Below are 22,356 nucleotides of genomic sequence, written 5' to 3'. Positions count from 1 at the left end.
TACACAGTGGAATATTATTTAGCCATTTGCAACAATATCTATGAACTTGGAGGACATTATGTTAAGTGAAATAAGCCAGGCACAGAAAGACAACTACTGTATGAACTCACTCACATGTGGATTTTTAAAAAATTGATCTCATAAAACTAGAGTGTGGTGGTTATCAGGGGCTCAGTTGTTGGTAGGGGCAGCAGGTTTAGGGAGATGTTGGTAGGTGCAGCAGGTTTAGGGAGATGTTGGTAGCTGGCAATATTTTAAAAGGTTATCTAATGGTGATTTGTTAATTTTGCAGGATCATAATGGAATTTAAAAGTACAGGCTTCTTATATTTCCTTCCTCACTCTACCTTCAAGTACGATTTTGGATCCCATATCTCATACTTTTAACGAGTAATTCTAAGTGATTCTTCTAATTAGGTAAATTTAATACATTCTACAAAAGGAACAATTTTCAGAGGATAAGAAAGAGGAGTCAGCCTGCTTACATAAAGCGTGGGCATTTTTGAACCTTTCCTCCCCCACAACCTTTCACTATCCCACCGTACCTCAGCCTCCAACACCTCAACTACTCACCACCAAATACACTGCTTTTATGTGCTTCCCTGGGGGTGCATGGCTCTCTGGTTTGTGTCATTTTATAATAGATACTTTTAAGGTGTAAGCCAGCTCTCTCTTTCTAAGATGATTGATATCCCCAACCCACGAATGTCAGTCCCTGTAGCTATATTTGAACTATATGACCCTGAACTGCTTTCCATTGCTGCTGGAGTCATGATGAAACTCTGACTCTGCTAGGAAATCATCTTTTCAGAGAATTTGGATTTGAGGTTCAAAAAGGACAATTGATTTCTGCCCGATGGTAGAGTCAAAGCAATATAAACTTGTGCTGAAGGATAACCATGCTGAGTTGTAGCACCATGAAGGAGCAGGTGAAATTGATTCTCAGAAAAACAGAAGGAAGAAAATGCTCAGGAGCAGAGGGAGAAGTCTCCCTGCCTCACATGGATGGAAAGAGGAATCTTTTAGTGGCTTTCCAGCAAGGAAGCCTACTGAGGAAATACGATACTGGCTAGATCTGAGTAAGATACAGGTGCTGATGGCAGGTTAGTGGCCAACACTCTACAGAGGAACCTGTCACTTCTGCTCTACAGCTAAACTCTCACTGTTTTCTGGGCAACAAACTCCTCTGCTAACTGCCATTTAATCAACTTGCCCCCCAAAATACAACTTTCATTGTTTCTAGGTTGTATTAATTTTTTTTCTCTTTTCAGTTTTATAAATCTTATTTGCCTTTATTGCTTGACTCTAATATCTCACTTCCTCACATGTGAATAAACAATTTAAACGTAAGACTATTAAACTAGCTACAAAATAGCTACATACATGTTTCTGGGTTATTCTGCAAAACCAGTTCCTAACCCTAGTCAGTCCTTATGCTTCTGCCAGCCTGAGAATGTTTCTGTTATGTAGCCAAACAAACCCTCAGGCACAGGTGTGTGTGGCAAGGAGAAAAGAATGAGAATTATGTTCGAACAGTGACTCTCAAAATTTGTTAGGCACTTGAGGAACATTTTAAGGTACAGAATACCAGGTTACACACTGAGATTCTCAATCCATAAGGCTGAGACAGATTTGATAATTGACATTTTTAACAGCACCATGAACTTTCTGATACTGGTAGTTTAAGAACTGTAATTTGAAAAACACTGTTCCAGTGGAAATAAATCAGATAGTAAAGGTAATTGGGGTGCGTGATATGTACGGGGGTTGTGGGTAAAAGGACATTCTCTTATTAACATCAGAAGGGCGTTTCTGATAACCCAAAAAAACACATCATTCCAAATATTATTTGGTAGTAATTAGTCTACTTCCAATTATGCCTGTAGGCATAGCTCAAGTTTTTATAAGAGCTGAGACAGCTGGGTTTAGAAGTATCTTAGGTCAAATGAAGAAAAATGGAGCCAGTACCTGGTAAACAACAAAAAGTCATCTGTGAATAAATTAGACAAAGCTAGTGTCTTAGTCTGTCCTTGCTGCTATAATGAAATACCACAGATAAAGTAATTTATACATAGCAGAAATTTATTTCTCCGAGTTCTCAAGGCAGGAAATTCCAGGATCAAGGTGCCAGAAGATTCTGTGTCTGGGGCGGGCTTACTCTCTGCTTCCAAGATGATATCTCTTGCTGAATCCTCACATAGTGGAAGAGGCAATAAAGAAATGAACACTGTGTCCTCACGTGGAGGAAGAGATGGAAGGTGCTATGGTCTCAACGTGTTCCCCCAAATCCAAGTGTTGGAAACGTAATCCCCAATGCAATAGTGTTGGGAGGTGTAGCCAAATGAGAAACCTGTTTAGTTCTTAAAGAATGGATTAACGCTCTATAAAAAGGGCTGGTGGGAGTGGGTTCTCTCTTTCTCCTCCTTTTCTGCCATGTGAAGATATAATGTCCTTCATCTCTGGAGGCTGCAGCATTCAGGTGCCATCTTTGCAGCAGAGAAACTGGGCCCTAGCCAGCACCTTGAGCTTGGACTCCCCAGCCTCCAAAACTGTGAGGAAATCAATTTCCATTCATTATAAATTACCCAGGGTAAGGTATTCTGTTATAGAAGCACAACATGGACTGAGACTAAAAGGCCAAAAGGAGACTAGGGCACTTTTTTTTAAGGCACTTCTTTTATAAGGCACTAATGTCATTCATGAGAAGAGGACTTCCCAAACGGCTCCACCTCTTAATACTATCAATTTGGTTCCAACATATAAATTTTGGAGGGACACATACATTTTAGCCATAATGGCTGGCTCTAGAACAAACTGCAAATAGGTAATTGGCAAGTCAGGGGGACAATTTAAGAACTGATTTGAACTACTAACAATTTGCACATAATCAATTTTCAGTGTCAGTGGGATGGGTCAGAGTTTCTCATTCTCAGCAGTACTGACTTTCTGGCCTGCATAATTCTTTGACTTGTGAGGCAGGAGGAGAGGGGAAGTTGTCCTGTTCATTGCAGGATATTTAGTAGCATCCTGACCTCTATACACTAGATTCCAGCAGTCCCTCCCACTAACCGAGACCAATATTGAAATTTCTCCAGACATTGCCAAATGTCCTGTTGAGAAACACTGGTGTAAGGATACGAGGCCCGGGGAAAGGGAGGGTGGAAGAGCCCTGGAGAAACCATCTTATGATCCCTTTGCAAGTTTTACTTTGTTAAAATTTTTCTTTCATATCAAAAGCTAAACTGTATGTAAGCAAATATGGTAGCAATAAAGCTTCTCATTTATGAATTCAAGGCTTTAGTAGACTTATGGGGAAACTTTTTCCCCCAGAATTTGGCTTTGGTATTTTTAAGTTTTAATAAATCTAGTTACTGTCATACTGACTCTTGTGCAGCTGGATAAACAAACTCAAGAAACACTCTCAGCCACATCTTCATTAGCAACTCTGCAGGCAAAATCCCTGTCATTTTGAGATGTTTTGTATTCAAAGCAATTGCAAAAAAAAAAAAAAAAAAAAAAAAAAAGTATTTCAAGATTCTACTGCCTGCTTTAAATTTGTAGTTTTGTCTTTATTATTGGTGTGGCCTATTACTGCTGGCCAATTGGGCAATAAAATTTGCAGCTTAAGTTTGGTGTCTGTTTCTAAACAGTCACAGATGCTATATCCCTAACCTCTGGGGCAGACACTAGTTCTAATACTGCTAGTGGATCAATATAATATACATCTGGCCCTGGTAAGTGGTTCGAGAAATCTGTATCTGAGCGTGCACGGCCAAAGCTGTAGCAAAGATGGGTTATGCTATGAGAAGAATAACAAAGCCATCTCCATATTCAAATGGCTATGCTGCGTGAAAGCCCAGGTATTGGAGACCTGTGTATAGGAGTTGCTGAATGCACAGCAACTAGTTCTTAAATGTCTTGGCCCCATTTATTTAAAAACCACCAGAATAACAGATCATGGACAAATGTGATTTTAGATCAGGGACCTTATGTAGTGTCTAGGCTTGTTTTATGGCTTGTACTTTACTGTTCTCAGGCTCAGAGCTTGAATTTGCCTATCTTAACATGTACAATTAATGCAGAAATTCTCTTGAAAATGTTGTATGACTTTCCAGTCTCATGTTTCACTTGAATTAAGTCACCTCAAGGCATAGCTCCAATTATGGGTTGTGTGGTAAGAGGCTTCTCAGCACAGTCAGGAGAAAGAGTGTGTGACTCTGCTTAGAATGTGGTAACCCACTTCAGACTTTTATGACTTTTTCTCTTCTGTCATAAAATGGGGGCAATAATTCATGTTAAACATTCACCAAACATTTTTTTTAAAGTGCCAGGCTCTGGGATAGATGTTGAGAAATAAAATTTTAAAAGAAAAATAAAAGAGAGAGAGAGAGAAACGAAGGAAGAAAGGAAGGAAAGGAGCACGAGAAAGGCCTCTGTTCTGGAGAATCTATTCTAGAAAGCATTGTTTCTGTTGTAAGATAGGTGGTTATGGGTAGGTTGAAAGATAGGCAAATAAAGAAAACAGATTTTCATAAGTACTTTGAAATCACAGAGTAAAATCTCATGTAGATTGAAGATCCTTTTATATAGAGAGAAATCCCCAGAGCAATAGACTGCACCATTCTTCACTTACATTAAAATAAGATACTGCTCCAGGATTCTGAATTTAGCAGCTGTTGGTACATGTGTCTCTTGCCACACTCATAAAGGTTTTTAATGTACAATAACATAGCATATAGCTCATCCCTTCTATGGTCGGATGCATTATTTATAATTAATTAACTTTGTACCATCTTCATGTGTGGAAGGAGCAATAATTGGAGCTATCCATTTTTAGTTCACAGGAAACAAGACGCTTCATTTTTAATAGTGCCATTTACCTACCACCCTTTCTGCCAGTGATTTGAATTGTTCAGTTGTGGCTCTTGTTTTATTTTAATGCATTCACATTTTACCACTATGAAAAGATGTCTGTTCAAAATGAATTAGTCTGAAAGCCCATCTGAGAATGCTGGGAGGCTAGCTGCATCCCCACTGCTTCAGCACAGATGCATGGGGCAGAGCTGAAAGGCCACAATGTCGGTACCTGAATTCATTCTTCTTTAAAGTGAAAATGATCATATTGATATTTCAAAATCTGAAAACAACATTGGAAGAATATTTGCCTGGCAGATGTTCGCGCATTAATTCTCTCTGACTCACCTTGCCCTCGCATCATGAGACACTTTGAATCCATAGAAATAACCCTGCCCACACACTTTGTTCCGAGAAATGTTCTGTACATCTAGTAGCTGTGTTTACTAACCCTAAATTCTAAGCTCCCCTCTGCAAATAGATAGGAATCTCTGGAGTCAGCTCCCCCTTTCCCCCAACTCTACTCTCTCATAAATGAGGTTAGAGGCCATGGGTCCTCTTCCTCTATCAGGGGCCATGTAGAGGCACAATCCAGATTTTACAGGAAGTTGTTTCAGAAGAGGATCCTTGTTTGGGAATGAACCTCAGTGGAGGAGACGAGGCTCTGTATCAGCCCAGTTGTTCAAAGTTCAACTCATTTCAAAAGCAGATATAGTACTTATAAAGGGGGCTTGAATGCTACTCATGACTTGAAGGAGTTTTGAATAGGGTACAGGAATCAACCAGTTGAAATAGAAAGCAGAAAATAAACAACCTAAACGGCCGAATATAGGTACAAATGATATAGTTCTGGAGTAATACATTCTGGCTAGGGAAACTTAGGAGTTATTTACAGAAGAATGTAAGCATCTGAGTTGAGACCAGGATGATCAGATCATTTCAACAGTCAGAAAAATTTTAACTAGTAAGTGGGGTGGTTGGGTAAAGGACACCGTGAGGGAAAGAATGGAATAAGTATAGTCACTGAAGCACCCAAGAAAAGCAAGTGTGGCCATTTGGACTGGGCTAGGGTTACTACGGGGCCAAAACAGAAGAGTGATGAGGAGTTAGAGGCCACATTTCACCTCAAAGTTGAATGATTTGAAATGTAGTCTGGTAGCAGTCGTCTACTGTTTGATTTCCACCAGTAAATGATCTAAGCAAGACATTTATTTTTTAAATGTTAAAATATATCTTATTAAATATTACCAAAATAGTATGGGAAATGAAGAGACTGAATGTGTTACTAATCCCCAACTGGGAATGGAATTGTTCATTTGTGAAGCTTGATATTTCCCTGTATTTTTATTACTACTAAGCTATTATTTTTTACATTTGAGGTCAGAGCTTGGGTTGGTTTATGCCAAAGTGTCATCTCAGCTATCTGTGAGAAGCTCCATATGTGGAGTGCAACAGGAGTCCCAGCCTGCTCCAGGATTTCCACGCCCTGGCACTGCACTCACATGTCGTAGTAACCGGGGCACACTGCCTTCTCCTGTCTGCATGTAGGTCTTTACCGAATACCAGGTCCCATTTTTAAATAAGAGGCTCCTTCTACTTGTTTGTCCCATGCTTCCCCTATTTATACTGCCTGAGAAATTGTTTTCCATCAGTAAAACTGATTAGTCTTTTCTGTTTTCCCTTGATCTTTGTTAGCATCTGGGCTACAGAAGTTGTTCTCCTATATTAATCTGGGTATTTTGGTTTTGCTTTTCCAAAGGACAGCAAGCTCAGCCAGGCTGCCTCTCAATTCCAAGTGAGTGCTCATTCCCTCCTTCCCTAGCCCTTACTCTTTCCAAAACGATGATTTCTGTCGTCCCGGGGTTTATCCTCTCCCACTCCAGCTCCTCCCATCATTTGAGTCAATCCCACAGCCCCCACTATGGCTCTATTATATAGTTGTCCTCTTCTCATAACCAAAAGGTTTTAACGCCAGCCTGGCAGCGTCTTTAGATTCTCGCACTCCGAAACTGTCCCCTCCTCCAGCTCGAGTCCTCCGGGAGCGCGCGGCCACCGCTGCAAGCCCAGAACACAAACGCCCAGAGCTTCCTCCGCTTAGAAACCCGGGGCGCTTGGCCCCGCCTCACCTGCTGTCGGCCCCGCCCCTCCCCTCCCCGCCCCGCCCCTCCCGCCGCCGGCCAGCTCACGGCTCCTCCCGTCCTCCCCGCATCCCCGCCTCTGACCCCGCCCCGTCCTGTCTCCGTCCCGCCCCCCGCCCCCCGCCCGCCAGCCAGCGTCGCTGTCTCTCGCCTTCCCTGAGGCCCCGCCTTCAGCCCCGCCTTCAACCCCGCCCCGTCCTGTCTCCGCCCCGCCCCCGCTTGCGGGCCCGCGTCGGCGTCTCTCACCCTCCCTGGGCTGCGCGGCCGGAGCTGGCACAGAGGATCCTCGGCCGCGGCGACATCACCGCCTGCGGACGCGGGCGCTGCTCTGGATACAGCGCCACCGAGAGAACCCGCCGCCCGCGGGTCTCTGTCCTGCGGTCCGCGGTTGCCCCCACGAGCGTCCGGCGTTTCCTGAGGGCGGGCGTGTCCGGGCCGTGCGGGGCGCGGGGACCGAGCGCGGCTGAGGAGACCGAGCTGGGGCAGCGCCTGCCGGAGCGCGGGGGACGACTCGGGGGTCTTGCGGAGCCCCGCGGGAGCCTGGCCCGCCGTGCAGAGCAGTTTTCTGGAACTCTCCACCTCCGCCTCCCTTGGGGCCCAGTGCGGCGCTGAGCCCCCGTCGGGATCTGCCTGAGGTAAGCGGACTTGGTGGCTCAGGGGTCTCTCGCCGTCCTGCCTCAGCCCCAGAGCGGGGAGCGGAGAATGGGGGCGGCAGGTCGGAGGACGCCAGTGAAAAAATGCAACAGGCGGGGCGGATCAGGAAACTCCTAGCCTGAATGTTTCCTACAGAGGGGAGACTTGTCCAAGACTGAAACTTGCTTAGGTTCTTCCAGCCGCGGACGGGCACGGAGAGGCGTCTTCCGACACCGGGGTCCGAGCTCCCTCTGGCGGCTCCGCCTGAGGACAGGGACTCGGCCACAGGTGAGCGCCGAGCGCGGAGCTACCACCCCTCGGCTTGGCGCCTGGTCACGATTCGCGGTTACCCCGCCGAGAAAAGTGACTGGTCCGAGTAGTTCTCATTAGGAAGATACCTTCTGATCCCATGAACGCTAAACCTTCCCCCGGAATTTAAAAAAAAAAAAAGATCTTTTCAACTTTTAGTTTTTGTCCCTCGGTCCTTGGGAACAAGAAATAACAAGGATAGCAGGACTCATCTTTGTGTAAACTGCATTTGAATACAAACATTTTTTAAGTGACTGAAGCCACTTTAGTGGCATTAAACTATAGATATTGTCGGGAGAGTTCTATCTTGTATATTTTGTATTATTAGTTGCTTGTCTTCTGCTGACGGTCATTGGGTTCCAAATAAGTGCATTTAAATGGATAAGAAAAAAATCACTTACCCTAGCTTAGGTTACAGATAGTATGAGATTTTACTGTGATTCCAAAATTTCTATTAAGTGATTGCAGAATGTTTAAGTCATCAGTTTATATTCACTCTCAGCATACCTGAAGCCTCAGAGAATTTTTATTTTGTCCCCCACCCCCAGAAAAGAGTGTCATGAAAAAAGAGCAGAAGAGAGACCTCACTGTTGCTGAAAGGGGAATTTTCTTTTCCCGTTGGCGGTTACTTCATGATTGGACGAGAAGTATCTAGGTGACTGAAGAGATTCCATTTTTATGGTTATACACATGAAGCTGATAAAAGAAGATGTGAACATGATTTCTCTTTGTCATAATAGGCTGATGAGTAAGTAAGCCTGAAAAATATTTGAAATGAAGGCAAGAATTTTGAATTTCTAAAAACCAACTAAGACTTTGATCACTTGTTAAGGATGTTTCTCTCTCAGAAATGGAAGAAAAACGTATTCACAAGACAAGAAGTATAAAAAGTTGAGAGGAATGACAACTGAGTCCACTCACTCGAAGAATATCAGTACTTCATCATCTTCTTTGGTCAAACATACACAAATGCATCATACATGTGTGGTGAGCTTATCACCAGTGATGGTTTTCTGTGCTAGAAATGACTCTTAATTTGAATTTTGGAGTGCTTTTTCTCTTTTTTTACAATGTGTGTTCCAACTCTTTGTGTTAAATAGATTTAAGTAAAGGAGGTAAATGCTAAATTCATAGTGTTTTTTAACTGTATCACTTCCCTGTGTATTATGGAAAAATTAGAGATTTTAACGTTATTCGAAGTTTTACTGGAAGCAAAACGGTGCCAGGGACAGAGATACACAATTTAAGTTTTCTCTTTTTGGCAACTGCACTTGCTTAGGATGTACTGAATGTCAGCTGGATTTCACAGCATATCAGATTTACAGTCTTTGTCTTATCAAGGCCTTTACTGTATGTTTTATACTAACCAGATGGGAAACACATTGAGCATCATATCTGACATGTATGCCTAAGGGAGGAGCTCCCCCATGGATCATGGCGTTAATGTTTACAGGACATTTACTATTCTTAGCATTATTGATGTTTGCTTTCTCTACTTTTGAGGAATCTGTGAGCAATTACTCTGAATGGGCAGTTTTCACAGATGATATAGATCAGTTTAAAACACAGAAAGTGCAAGATTTCAGACCCAACCAAAAGCTGAAGAAAAGTATGCTTCATCCAAGTTTATATTTTGATGCTGGAGAAATCCAAGCAATGAGACAAAAGTCTCGTACAAGCCATTTGCATCTTTTTAGAGCTATCAGAAGTGCAGTGACAGTTATGCTGTCCAACCCAACATACTACCTACCTCCACCAAAGCATGCTGATTTTGCTGCCAAGTGGAATGAAATTTATGGTAACAATCTGCCTCCTTTAGCATTGTACTGTTTGTTATGCCCAGAAGACAAAGTTGCCTTTGAATTTGTCTTGGAATATATGGACAGGATGGTTGGCTACAAAGACTGGCTAGTAGAGAATGCACCAGGAGATGAGGTTCCAATTGGCCATTCCTTAACAGGTTTTGCCACTGCCTTTGATTTTTTATATAACTTATTAGATAATCATCGAAGACAAAAATACCTGGAAAAAATATGGGTTATTACTGAGGAAATGTACGAGTATTCCAAGGTCCGCTCGTGGGGCAAACAGCTTCTCCATAACCACCAAGCCACTAATATGATAGCATTACTCACAGGGGCCTTGGTGACTGGAGTAGATAAAGGATCTAAAGCAAATATATGGAAACAGGCTGTAGTGGATGTCATGGAAAAGACAATGTTTCTATTGAATCATATTGTTGATGGTTCTTTGGATGAAGGTGTGGCCTATGGAAGCTACACAGCTAAATCCATCACACAGTATGTTTTTCTGGCCCAGCGCCATTTTAATATCAACAACTTGGATAATAACTGGTTAAAGATGCACTTTTGGTTCTATTATGCCACCCTTTTACCTGGCTTCCAAAGAACTGTGGGAATAGCAGATTCCAATTATAATTGGTTTTATGGTCCAGAGAGCCAGCTAGTTTTCTTGGATAAGTTCATCTTAAAGAATGGAGCTGGAAATTGGTTAGCTCAGCAAATTAGAAAGCACCGACCTAAAGATGGACCGATGGTTCCTTCAACGGCCCAAAGGTGGAGTACTCTTCACACGGAATACATCTGGTATGATCCCCAGCTCACACCACAGCCGCCTGCTGATTATGGTACTGCAAAAATACACACATTCCCTAACTGGGGTGTGGTTACTTATGGGGCTGGGTTGCCAAACACACAGACCAATACCTTTGTGTCTTTTAAATCTGGGAAGCTGGGGGGACGAGCTGTGTATGACATAGTTCATTTTCAGCCATATTCCTGGATTGATGGGTGGAGAAGTTTTAACCCAGGACATGAGCATCCAGATCAGAACTCATTTACTTTTGCCCCCAATGGACAAGTATTTGTTTCTGAAGCTCTCTATGGACCCAAGTTGAGCCACCTTAACAATGTATTGGTGTTTGCTCCATCACCCTCAAGCCAGTGTAATAAGCCCTGGGAAGGTCAATTGGGAGAATGTGCGCAGTGGCTTAAGTGGACTGGCGAGGAGGTTGGTGATGCAGCTGGGGAAATAATCACTGCCTCTCAACATGGGGAAATGATATTTGTGAGTGGGGAAGCCGTGTCTGCTTATTCTTCAGCGATGAGACTGAAAAGTGTATATCGTGCTTTGCTTCTCTTGAATTCCCAAACTCTGCTAGTTGTTGATCATATTGAGAGGCAAGAAGATTCCCCAATAAATTCTGTCAGTGCCTTCTTTCATAATTTGGATATTGATTTTAAATATATCCCATATAAGTTTATGAATAGGTATAATGGTGCCATGATGGATGTGTGGGATGCACATTACAAAATGTTTTGGTTTGATCTTCATGGCAATAGTCCCATGGCCAGTATACAGGAAGCAGAGCAAGCTGCTGAATTTAAAAAACGATGGACTCAATTTGTTAATGTTACTTTTCAGATGGAATCCACAATCACAAGAATTGCATATGTCTTTTATGGGCCGTATATCAATGTCTCCAGCTGCAGATTTATTGATAGTTCCAATTCTGGACTTCAGATTTCTCTCAATGTCAATAATACTGAACATGTTGTTTCTATTGTAACTGATTACCATAACCTGAAGACAAGATTCAATTATCTGGGATTCGGTGGCTTTGCCAGTGTGGCTGATCAAGGCCAAATAACCCGATTTGGTTTGGGCACTCAAGCAATAGTAAAGCCTGTAAGACATGATAGGATTATTTTCCCCTTTGGATTTAAATTTAATATAGCAGTTGGATTAATTTTGTGCATTAGCTTGGTGATTTTAACTTTCCAATGGCATTTTTACTTTTCTTTTAGAAAACTAATGCGATGGATATTAATACTTGTTATTGCCTTGTGGTTTATTGAGCTTTTGGATGTGTGGAGCACTTGTAGTCAGCCCATTTGTGCAAAATGGACAAGGACAGAGGCTGAGGGAAGCAAGAAGTCTTTGTCTTCTGAAGGGCACCACATGGATCTTCCTGATGTTGTCATTACCTCACTTCCCGGTTCAGGAGCCGAAATTCTCAAACAACTTTTTTTCAACAGTAGTGATTTTCTCTACATCAGGGTTCCTACGGCCTACATTGATATTCCTGAAACTGAGTTGGAAATCGACTCATTTGTAGATGCTTGTGAATGGAAGGTGTCAGATATCCGCAGTGGGCATTTTCGTTTACTCCGAGGCTGGTTGCAGTCTTTAGTCCAGGACACAAAATTACATTTGCAAAACATCCATCTGCATGATCCCAATAGGGGTAAACTGGCCCAATATTTTGCAATGAATAAGGACAAAAAAAGAAAATTTAAAAGGAGAGAGTCTTTCCCAGAACAAAGAAGTCAAATGAAAGGCGCCTTTGATAGAGATGCTGAATATATTAGGGCTTTGAGGAGACACCTGGTTTACTACCCAAGTGCACGTCCTGTGCTCAGTTTAAGCAGTGGAAGCTGGACATTAAAGCTTCATTTTTTTCAGGAAGTTTTAGGAGCTTCGATGAGGGCATTGTACATAGTAAGAGACCCTCGGGCATGGATTTATTCAATGTTGTACAATAGTAAACCAAGTCTTTATTCTTTGAAGAATGTACCAGAGCATTTAGCAAAATTGTTTAAAATAGAGGGAGGTAAAGGCAAATGTAACTTAAATTCGGGTTATGCTTTGGAGTATGAACCATTGAGGAAAGAATTATCAAAATCCAAATCAAATGCAGTGTCCCTCTTGTCTCACTTGTGGCTAGCAAATACAGCAGCAGCCTTGAGAATAAATACAGATTTGCTGCCTACTAGCTACCAGCTGGTCAAGTTTGAAGATATTGTGCATTTTCCTCAGAAAACTACTGAAAGGATTTTTGCCTTTCTTGGAATTCCTATGTCTCCTGCTAGTTTAAACCAAATATTGTTTGCCACCTCTACAAACCTTTTTTACCTTCCCTATGAAGGGGAAATATCACCAACTAATACTAATGTTTGGAAACAGAACTTGCCTAGAGATGAAATTAAACTAATTGAAAACATCTGCTGGACTCTGATGGATCGCCTAGGATATCCAAAGTTTATGGACTAAATGCTGCAGGTCAGCAGAAATTTGCACTAATAATACTTCCCAACCCACTTTGTGGATATGAATCAGAAGAGTTTGTTTATTCTTTGTGTGTGTGTGTGTGTGTGCGTGCGCGCACCTGTGTATGTGTGTTCAGTGTTATTTGCACAGAGAGATTGTTTTAAAAAATGGCACCATATTTGGCCTAGCAGGATTTATTTTTATGTCATCACCTCCCTTGCCTTTGTTTCTGAAAATTTTGACTGCTAAAAAGATTCTGCTACAGAGTGGTAGATGAAGTTATATCATGGGATCAGGGGAGATGGGAAAATTTTAAAAGTTTTTGTCTAACTCCCTTCATCTGTAACTGTGCTAATCTATCTAGAGACCTCAAACACTGCTAAAGGCCTTGCAATTGCTGCTTTACCCACGCATCTCTTGCTTTCAAGATGGACTACAAAAGTTCCTTATCCTTTTGAAAAGGTCTTCTGACACACTTATCTTGCACAAAGGAAAAGAAAAGAAGAATTTCTTTTACTGTGTATAATGTTCAGTGATATCACTGAGGAAATGGTGAAAGCTCCTATCAGAACTATAGGATTTCTTCTGGGAAATACAGATGGAAATACAGAATGAGTATGTTTTTTTGAGGTGAGAAACTGACTTTAAAAGCCTCCTTAAAGTTTTTTACTTAGAAATATAAGGATTAAGTCTTTGAACAATCTGGGTGGCAAGGGCTGGTAGATTATTTTAGACATGATTGTCTGTTTAAAACTCTCCTTTCACTTTTTAGCCTCCCTGAAGCTACAGCTGTTCGCAATCACATCACTCCCATCCTATCCTTTCTGTCACTGTCAAGCAAAACAATCAGTAGTTACTAATTGCTAAACTCTCAATATTGTGGGGCATTTTCCCCCCAGATGATTAATTTTGCATTAAAGACTGACACAGACTTAGAATCAAATTTATTTTTCTGGAATTAACACTCTGTGACTCAAAGTGGTGCCACTGCAGTGTCTTTTTAAACTGGAAACAGAATTGGAAAACTGCCTGACTTATCTTGCATGCCTTTGAATGAGTTTACAGACTGCCAGTGTCTGCAAAAGTTGAAAGCAAATGGGAGATGATGTCAGAGGCATCTGTTTCCTTTACCATCTGCATCTTATTATAAATGTAGTCGTCATAAAGTGTGGTTTATTTTATTTTGGTAGGCTCTGAAATCAAAATGCTATGCCGTTATAAGCCAGTGGAGTAATTACAGTGTATTGGATGAAAACATAAGGCAGTGTCGAGACTTGATGAAAATCTCTGTACAGATTGCAGTCTTCTTCCTGATGTTTCAAACCGTAGTTCCCCCAAGCTCTCTAACACTTGGGAGTCTGTCATTCTGACCTAGATAAAAGTGGTTCTTTCTCAGTAGTTGTTATTATGTCAAAATGTGCCTCCAGAGTGATAAAGCTGTGGATATGTTACATTCCAGCTAAACCTAACTTGGCTGTCATTTTTCTTCCATTATAGTGTGAGTGGAGACTGCTCCGCCTCCCCCACATATTCCTTCCCATATCTCTCATGATTGTCCCTCTGTAATGTCAAAATGAATGAAATTCATGTGAATGTAGGTTGAGAGGGCACTGAAGACCTGAATCTACACTAGTATTCTCAAGAAAGATTATTCATTCGATCTCAGAGTTACCAGCAAGCATATAAAATGCTACTTGGATGATATCTACCTGAATATTGCATGCTACATGGGTGATAAGACTATTTCTATTATTGGGCAGAATCTCAATGTTTACTTTCAATTCCTAGAATAGGTGATCGTGAATCACCTATTCTAGGTGATATAAAAAGTCTGGATTGTCAGTAGTATTAGATCTGATCAAGGTAGGAATTACAATTGCATGCAGGTAGCAAACAAGAAAGCAGAAACTACTGTTCCCTTTATTTTAACATTGTACAGACAATACAGAAATGTACCTGTTGGCAGCCGGGCGCGATGGCTCACTCCTGTAATCCCAGCACTTTGGGAGGCCGAGGAGGGTGGATCACGAGGTCAGGAGATCAAGACCATCCTGGCTAACACAGCAAAACCCCGTCTCTACTAAAAAAAAAAAGTACAAAAAATTAGCCGGGCGTGGTGGCGAGCACCTGTAGTCCCAGCTATGTGGGAGGCTGAGGCAGGAGAATGGCATGAACCTGGGAGGCGGAGCTTGCAGTGAGTGGAGATGCGCCACTGCACTCCAGCCTGGGCGACAGAGCGAGACTCCACCTCAAAAAAAAAAAAAAAAAGAAAAAGAAATGTACCTGTTGGCAGGAGAAAGCCAGATGGAGTATGTGGAGTAATAGGGGAAGAAGAGTTACAGAAAATGAAAAAGAAAATGAGTTACATTGAGAATGAATATGGGAACGTGTCATTGATAGCAAAAGAAAGGTACAGGCTTACCAAAATGATCTTTACAGTGTATCCCAGCTTTCACCCCCACATGGCAATGCAGAGTTGTATTTACTTGTTTCTGTACTCACCTACTCCCACCCCAAGGGAAAATTTTAGACATGAACCCTACTATTTAGTTAATTTTAAAATAGAAAGTTTGCTGGAGAAAGCGTCTCCTCACAGATTGTTCTGTAAGGAATGTTATATATGGGTGAGTGGGTGACACATCCATTGGATATGTATGCATGTGATGGTGCCTGAGACCCCTGCCTTAGAAACTGAATTCCTAAGGGGATTGACTCTCCCAGCACATTCCCAGGTCCTGCACCCTTAGGGTGATCTAGGAAAATTTTAAATAGCTTCTACTCTTATTTTTGTTCTTATCTTTAAAATAATTAAAAGAGGGATTATCACTATCTGATACTTCTGAAAGAAACACTTAAAAAATTTCTTATCTGTAAAAATCCGTCTTTTTCTACATTAACTTCCCCAAACATAGGCCTAATTGAGATAATTCCTTTTATTACAATAATAGGATTGAAATTTTAAGATTTTGAAAGGACTTATTAATTTTGCTGACAAAAGTGAAGTAACAAATACAATGATAATTGCCTTTTTAAATTTTCAAACAACATAGATTTACTCAGGATGAAATGAAAAGGCCATATTCAGAGTTTAATTTAATGAAAATTCAGAGGAAATAGGAAAATCTGCTCAGGAGAAAGAAACTAAATATGCATAAATTTAATTTGTAGAATTTAATTTAAAATTTAAATTTTAACAAAGAGATGACACAAGAATATGTACGTTTAGGTGTAGACACCAAAATATTAGACATTTGATTGTCCTTTTACATAGAGAATAACTAATAAATGCCTGACAAGAATGGGACAACCCTTCCTTGTATCAAAATTCCCTGGTCTTGCTACATTGCCCTCTGCAAATGTATTCAAAGAAGAACCTCCTCCACCACTTACTTTTGGTTGGCATAATTGTTCAGCAATGATTTCTGTACATCACCAAATATCCTTGGCATTCTTGGTATACAAAGTATATCACAATTATAAGTGAGTAAATATTAATGATAATTTTTGAATTGCTTTGTTTGGCTTGATTAACTTTGATCAGAAATAGAAAAGTTTTCATTTATTAATTTAGGAAAAAACAAATAGAAGGCAGTATAACACCACTTCCAAAGGTAAGGATATCTAACATTCTTTTTTTTTTTTTTTTTTTTTTTTTTGTGACGGAGTCTTGCTCTGTCACCCAGGCTGGAGTGCAGTGGTGCGATCTCGGCTCACTGCAACCTCCGCCTCCTGGGTTCAAGCGATTCTCCTATGTCAGCCTCCTGAATAGCTGGGATTACAGGTGCACGCCACTGTGCTTGGCTCATTTTTGTATTTTTAGTAGTGACAGCGTTTCACCACATTGGTCAGGCTGGTCTCAATCTCCTGACCTCTTGATCTGCCTGCCGGGGCCTCCCAAAATGCTGGGATTACAGGCATGAGCCACCACACCTGGCAAGGGTACCTGACATTCTAAGATATCAAGACACTTAATATGTGGGCTATTAGCTGCTTATTTAAATGTTGACCAAATTGTCTAATATATCTGATTAATCATGATTTCACTTCATTTCAGAAGAAAAATTATCCATATCATTTTTAAAAACCCAAATGACTGGATTTTTGCATAGAGTACAATAGACACTTTAAACAATAGATTCTAACATTCTCTGAAACACTTGAGATGTTTGAGCTACCATTTATATGGGTTATTTATATTTAGTCTAAGTAACACATACATGTTTAATTGATTCTGTTTTCATGGATAGATTCAGCTAAGTCTTCCAAGCAATTAGTTTTTTTGTTCGTCGTCGTTTTTCCTTCATACGTTATCTAGTTATGCAGCACTGGAAACAGACTGAAGATCATAAACCAGTTTTATCAGACCTATGTATAATAAGACTCCTGTTAATACAAAAATAAAAAGCTAAAAGCAACTTGTCTATGATTGGGATAATTTTATCATACCCCTTTTCCCTAAGTCTTTGAGTAATGCTGTTAAGATTTTGTATGGAGCTGAGGAACCAGCAGTTGGAAAATGCAGGACAAGTTGAATACTGATACCCAAACCCACAATTTTAGCAACTGAACTTGGTCCTTCTCCACCTCCCCCAACCCCCGACTCTCGTGTCTCTGTTCCCCTAACTTAATTCCAGATCCTGGCTGCAACTTTCTAAATGGCAAGGATGTACCTGTATCAAGCATCTGTATTCTACATCTGCCCCTCCTGCTACTGGTAAGATCTTCATTCAGGCATGATATCACTAAAAGAAGAAACTTCTTGCAAGTTACTTGAGGTATACATCACTAACGTGATGCACAAGGTTAGCACATTGAAGATGCTTTTTTTTTTTTTTTAATAGAAGGGATTTAACCCTACTTCCAGAGGTAAGGTTCCCTAACATTCTAAGATATCAAGACAATTAATAAGTGGGCTGTTTTCTGCCTGTTTAAATGTTGACTGAATTGTCAATAATTGGTTTACTTTGGATAAGGATCTATCATGAATTAATCACTTAATATGTGCTGCACATTGAATCATAAGGTTTTTGTGTATCATTACAATCCTCACAACAACTCTCTCAAGTAGTTATTTTACATATATGTTTGAAACTCATGTCAAGTGATTTGTCCAAAGCAAATCAGCTGATAAGTGGTTTGACCAAGATTTAGGCACATGTTTTTTCAGTTCTAAAGTTTTTTGAAGGGATTTTGAATGGATTTATAATTCATTATTAATTTGCCTATTCACCACACTTGTGTTACTTTTGAATGAATGGATACTTTTGAATAAAAGGAACAATCAGTATATCTACTGTCAAGGTACTGATTAGCATAATGGAAGAACATAAAAATCCAATTGACTATGAATCTGCTCAGTGAGGAATTGGCAGTCTCTCTAGAGATTTTGAAACTCTTAGGAATTCATCAGGAAGACAAAGAGTGAGAGGAGGGGCCTGCAAGGTAGTGATTACCACCCAAGGAAAAGCCCCAAGGAGTGGTACCTGTAGACATGGCTTATTTATTTCTGAAACAGCATGGTTCTGAGGAAAAAGAAGAAACTTCTTGCAAGTTACTTGAGGGTATACATCACTAAACTGATGCATAAGGTTAGCACATCGAAGATGCTTTTTTTTTTTTTTTTTTAAATAGAAGGGAGTATAACACTACTTCCAGAGGTAAGGTTCCCTAACATTCTAACATATCAATTAACTAGGGGGAATTATGATAGGTAAATTTGAGTAGAGATCACCACTAGGTTTTGAGTATATACTTCTCACAGCACATCCCATCAATCTTCTAAGAGAGATTCTGGGTTATCCATAAGTGCAAATAGAATAAAACCACTGAAACTCACTCTTGGAATTCCCACTCACTCAACTACCCCAAGTTTGGTCTGTATTTGAATATCAAGGAATACCTTGAAGAGAGAGAGAGAGAAAAATAAAAATAAAAAAAGCCTGAGTGTGGTTTGACTGGCCTGTGTATAGACCATTGCTAGTAATGGCAGTAAGATGGATAACTCAGTGTATTTGATTTAGGCTCCGTCAGGCTTTTCTTTTCCTTCTCTCCCCCTCCCTAAGAACCTCCAAATTCAAAGTGCCAGGCACAGCTCTCATTCCTGGGAATGCAATGGTGAACAAAGTATACATGGGCCCTACCTCCATGAAGCTGACAATTTAGAGGGAACTAAAAAGAAACATTCTTTTTCCACTTTTCACAAATTTCCCAGCATAAAGGAGCCTATACCAAGTAGAAGCGAATGCTGTGAATTCTGTGACTAACAGTTGATCAAATATATTCAAATTGAGTTTGTTTTAGGGAAAGAACAACCATCTGTTGTTCTTTTCCCTGTCTTCTAAATAATGACAGGAGTAAGAAAACAAAGGAGGGCAGAAAGGAGTGAAATGGGAAAAAAGGAGAAACCCTAAATCTGAACACAGAAAATAAAGTACTCAAGGAGAATCATTCCAGTAACAATGGTGTGTTAATTATTGTATCAACTATTTAAAAGACTGAAATATTAGGGAAGATGATACTTGGTAGAACAGAAAGATAAATTATAATCTAAGCCAATACTGTTTCACAGTACATGGCAATTGCTCTTTCTATTTTATACTATTTCTTTAAATAATTTCTGTATTGCTGACTCTTGAATGTAATTTTTCTTTCAACTGTATTAACACTGATGTTGAATTTCACCTAATGTCTCAGGTTTTCAAATGTCCTAGATAAGCCAGTGTCCTCTCATATATTGTGTTTTGCTCTATTTCTGACCTCGGGATACATACATTATTCTTTATGGTTTAAAGAGGGAAATATTCGTGGTCATGCAACATCTTTAATGCTCCTTGTTTCTCTTTTTAGAAGCCAATTTGACTCATTACTGTCACTTTTCTCATTTGCTAAATGAGAAACGTAAACTTTTCAGTCCTTACATTAAAATCTGACACCCCTCAATGAAGAATGTTTATTTTTACCGTGTTCATTGCATGATGCAAATAATGCTCCAAACCCTTGTACTATACTGAAAAATTAATGCCAAGTTTTATTGATTTTTGTTTGTTGTTTTTTGTTTGTTTGTTGTTTTAATGATATGTTCATTCCTTCACTCTGTTCCAAAAGATTACTTTTTCTCTTGATTTGTTTTCATTGCTTGCAACTTTAAAATATGGTTATTTTAACTTTATGGACCATTTTAATTTGATGCTTTAATGCAATATTTCACTTAACATTGAAGGTGGATTTATATGTATAAAAACACAATACAACCAAGAAATGATGAAATTGCTTTGAGGGGATACACTTTAAAATATAAGTTCATACAAAGGATATAGCTAATAAAAGTTAACCCCACATAAACAAAACAGAAGATTTTTACTATTATTTTTAAACATTAATCTGAGCACCCTGACTAGTTCAATGCTAACTGGAGCACAACATGCTTACAGTTGGCTTATGTACACCAACTAACTTCTGATTATCTCTCTAGAGTTACCGAAGTAAACTGAAATGTACACATATGTGGTTGTTATTTTGACTTTTTCCTAACAGTAATTATAAAACTATCTAAAATATCCTATTGTTGAACACATGAATAAAAAGATACATGCTTGTATGCACACACACAAACGTAAAATTTCATTTCCTTAAGAGGCATAAGATTTTCTCTGTACAAGCAGCAGATTGTACTGGTGGGTTTTCCGCAAGCTTTGTTTTTACCTTTCTCCCATTTCCGTCCTTAATTTGAAGGGGGACATTACCATTGAAAATGTAATAGACACAACAAGTTTATATTTAATAATGATCTTTGGAATTAGAAATAAGTATAAATCCCCTAGTCAGTATCTACTAGTTCTGAGGTCTTATGCAAGTTTCTTAATTTTAAATCTTCATTTTTCTATCAGTAAACTCCCTCAAAGTTGGCGCAAGGATTTTCAAAAAGTACGTAAATTAATTATAGTAATTATTTCCTCTTTGTGACCATTTCCAATATTCTTGTCTTACTTAATGAGAGAGAGAGAGACAGCAGAGGTGTGTTTACTTTTATTCCTTACAGTATATGCCCAAAGAGAAAAACCCATATAAAATGTGATGCATCTGTTTTTAAGTGAGAAAATATTAAAAATATTTTCAAATAATTTGGGCATATATAGTTAAGATATGTAGAGATCTATACTAATCAGGCACCTATTTTAGTACTTACTGTATTAATTGAGTTGCACAAACTTGTAAAATAAAAATTACACAATTAATATTATTTAGAAATGATTAATATGATTTAGAAATACTGCTTTTTTAAGCTTCATATTTCAGTAAACAAATTTTATTCAGCCTTACACTTCACCTTCAATATCTTCATTTCCAGAGCCATATTTTATCTTTTTCCAAAGTATATTTATTTCTGAGATTTATTGAGATAGAAGCATTTCTGAATTCAAGTTTGATGCTGTCATTAAGTTTTATTCCATGTCACAAGAGCTTTTTTTTTTTTTTTTTCTTGGAGACAGAGTCCTGTTCTGTCACCCAGGCTGGAGTGCAGTGGCGCAATGTCGGCTCACTGCAACCTCTGCCTCCCGGGTTCAAGCGATTCTTGCGCCTCAGCCTCTGGAGTAGCTGAGATTATAGGTGCCCACCACCACATCAAGCTGATTTTTTTCTGTTTTTAGTAGAGATGGGGTTTTGCCATGTTGGTCAGGCTGGTCTCGAACTCCTGACCTCAGGTAATCCGCCCCGTCATCCTCCCAAAGTGCTGGGATTATAGGCATGAGCCACCCTGCCCGGCCACAAGTGCCATTTGCATAACATTAAGCATAACTATGTTCATACCTTCATTTGATAGGCATACGTTTGTGATTGTCTACATTATTGTATATTTTCCAATTCAATTTTTTCCACTTAAGTATATATAAACTCAGCTTGTTTTAGAACATTACATTTACTCCACTGACTATGATAGAATAAATGGAAACCAGCTGGAGGAAGTGTATTCAAATTACATATAAATGTATATGTATATATTACCTTAACACCATACATAAAAGAGGATTATATCAATATAAAACTATTAAATGTACCTAGAATGAACTTTTCTGTTAATTCACAGGCTATTCACACATATTTTTTGAGTTGCGGTAAAATTCTACAGTACCTCATCTTTTGGTTGGTGCTTTTGTAGGTTTGTATGCTTTATTTTTCATGGCTTGTACGTTGGGACCAAGGAGCAAATTCCAGAGCCTCCAGTCAGAATCTCAACCTTTCAGTGAGGAGAGTGGGAGAGTGTGCATCTCTGAAGTAGGACTGAGTGTCATATACTATGCTAGTGGGGCACATACCCTCAATAGAGAGTCAGCCCTTGTGTGTGATTATTTATT

At 39.7% G+C, this 22,356-nt stretch overlaps 1 protein-coding gene and 1 long non-coding RNA gene across 8 annotated transcripts in view; one reads left to right on the top strand and one right to left on the bottom strand.

Moving 5' to 3' along the window:
- The window catches only part of LOC129051625 (uncharacterized), a 214,512-nt gene extending 207,096 nt beyond the window's left edge, over nt 1–7,416 (bottom strand). For all 7 annotated transcript variants that reach the window (XR_008516005.2, XR_008516007.2, XR_008516006.2 and 4 more), the window contains exon 1: nt 7,238–7,416. This is a non-coding gene — a long non-coding RNA (uncharacterized LOC129051625). The remainder of the gene's footprint in view (nt 1–7,237) is intronic.
- A 12-nt stretch (nt 7,417–7,428) lies between these two features.
- On the top strand, nt 7,429–17,016 carry DSEL (dermatan sulfate epimerase like). The gene is made up of 2 exons (XM_002828298.5): nt 7,429–7,626; nt 8,482–17,016. The coding sequence occupies exon 2, from the start codon at nt 9,338–9,340 to the stop codon at nt 13,004–13,006; it is 3,669 nt and encodes a 1,222-aa protein (XP_002828344.2). The 5' UTR covers nt 7,429–7,626; nt 8,482–9,337; the 3' UTR covers nt 13,007–17,016.
- Nucleotides 17,017–22,356: the final 5,340 nt, after the last annotated feature.

This window comes from Pongo abelii, chromosome 17 (genome assembly GCF_028885655.2).
Source record: "Pongo abelii isolate AG06213 chromosome 17, NHGRI_mPonAbe1-v2.0_pri, whole genome shotgun sequence".
Taxonomy (NCBI): domain Eukaryota; kingdom Metazoa; phylum Chordata; class Mammalia; order Primates; family Hominidae; genus Pongo; species Pongo abelii.
The sequence above is the reverse complement of the archived record's forward strand: the minus strand, read 5'-3'. Positions and strand labels throughout refer to the sequence as shown.

Bases quoted from the DNA above. Each gene is read 5' to 3' on its own strand.
- DSEL (XM_002828298.5), top strand. From the start codon at position 9,338: ATGCCTAAGGGAGGAGCTCCCCCATGGATCATGGCGTTAATGTTTACA.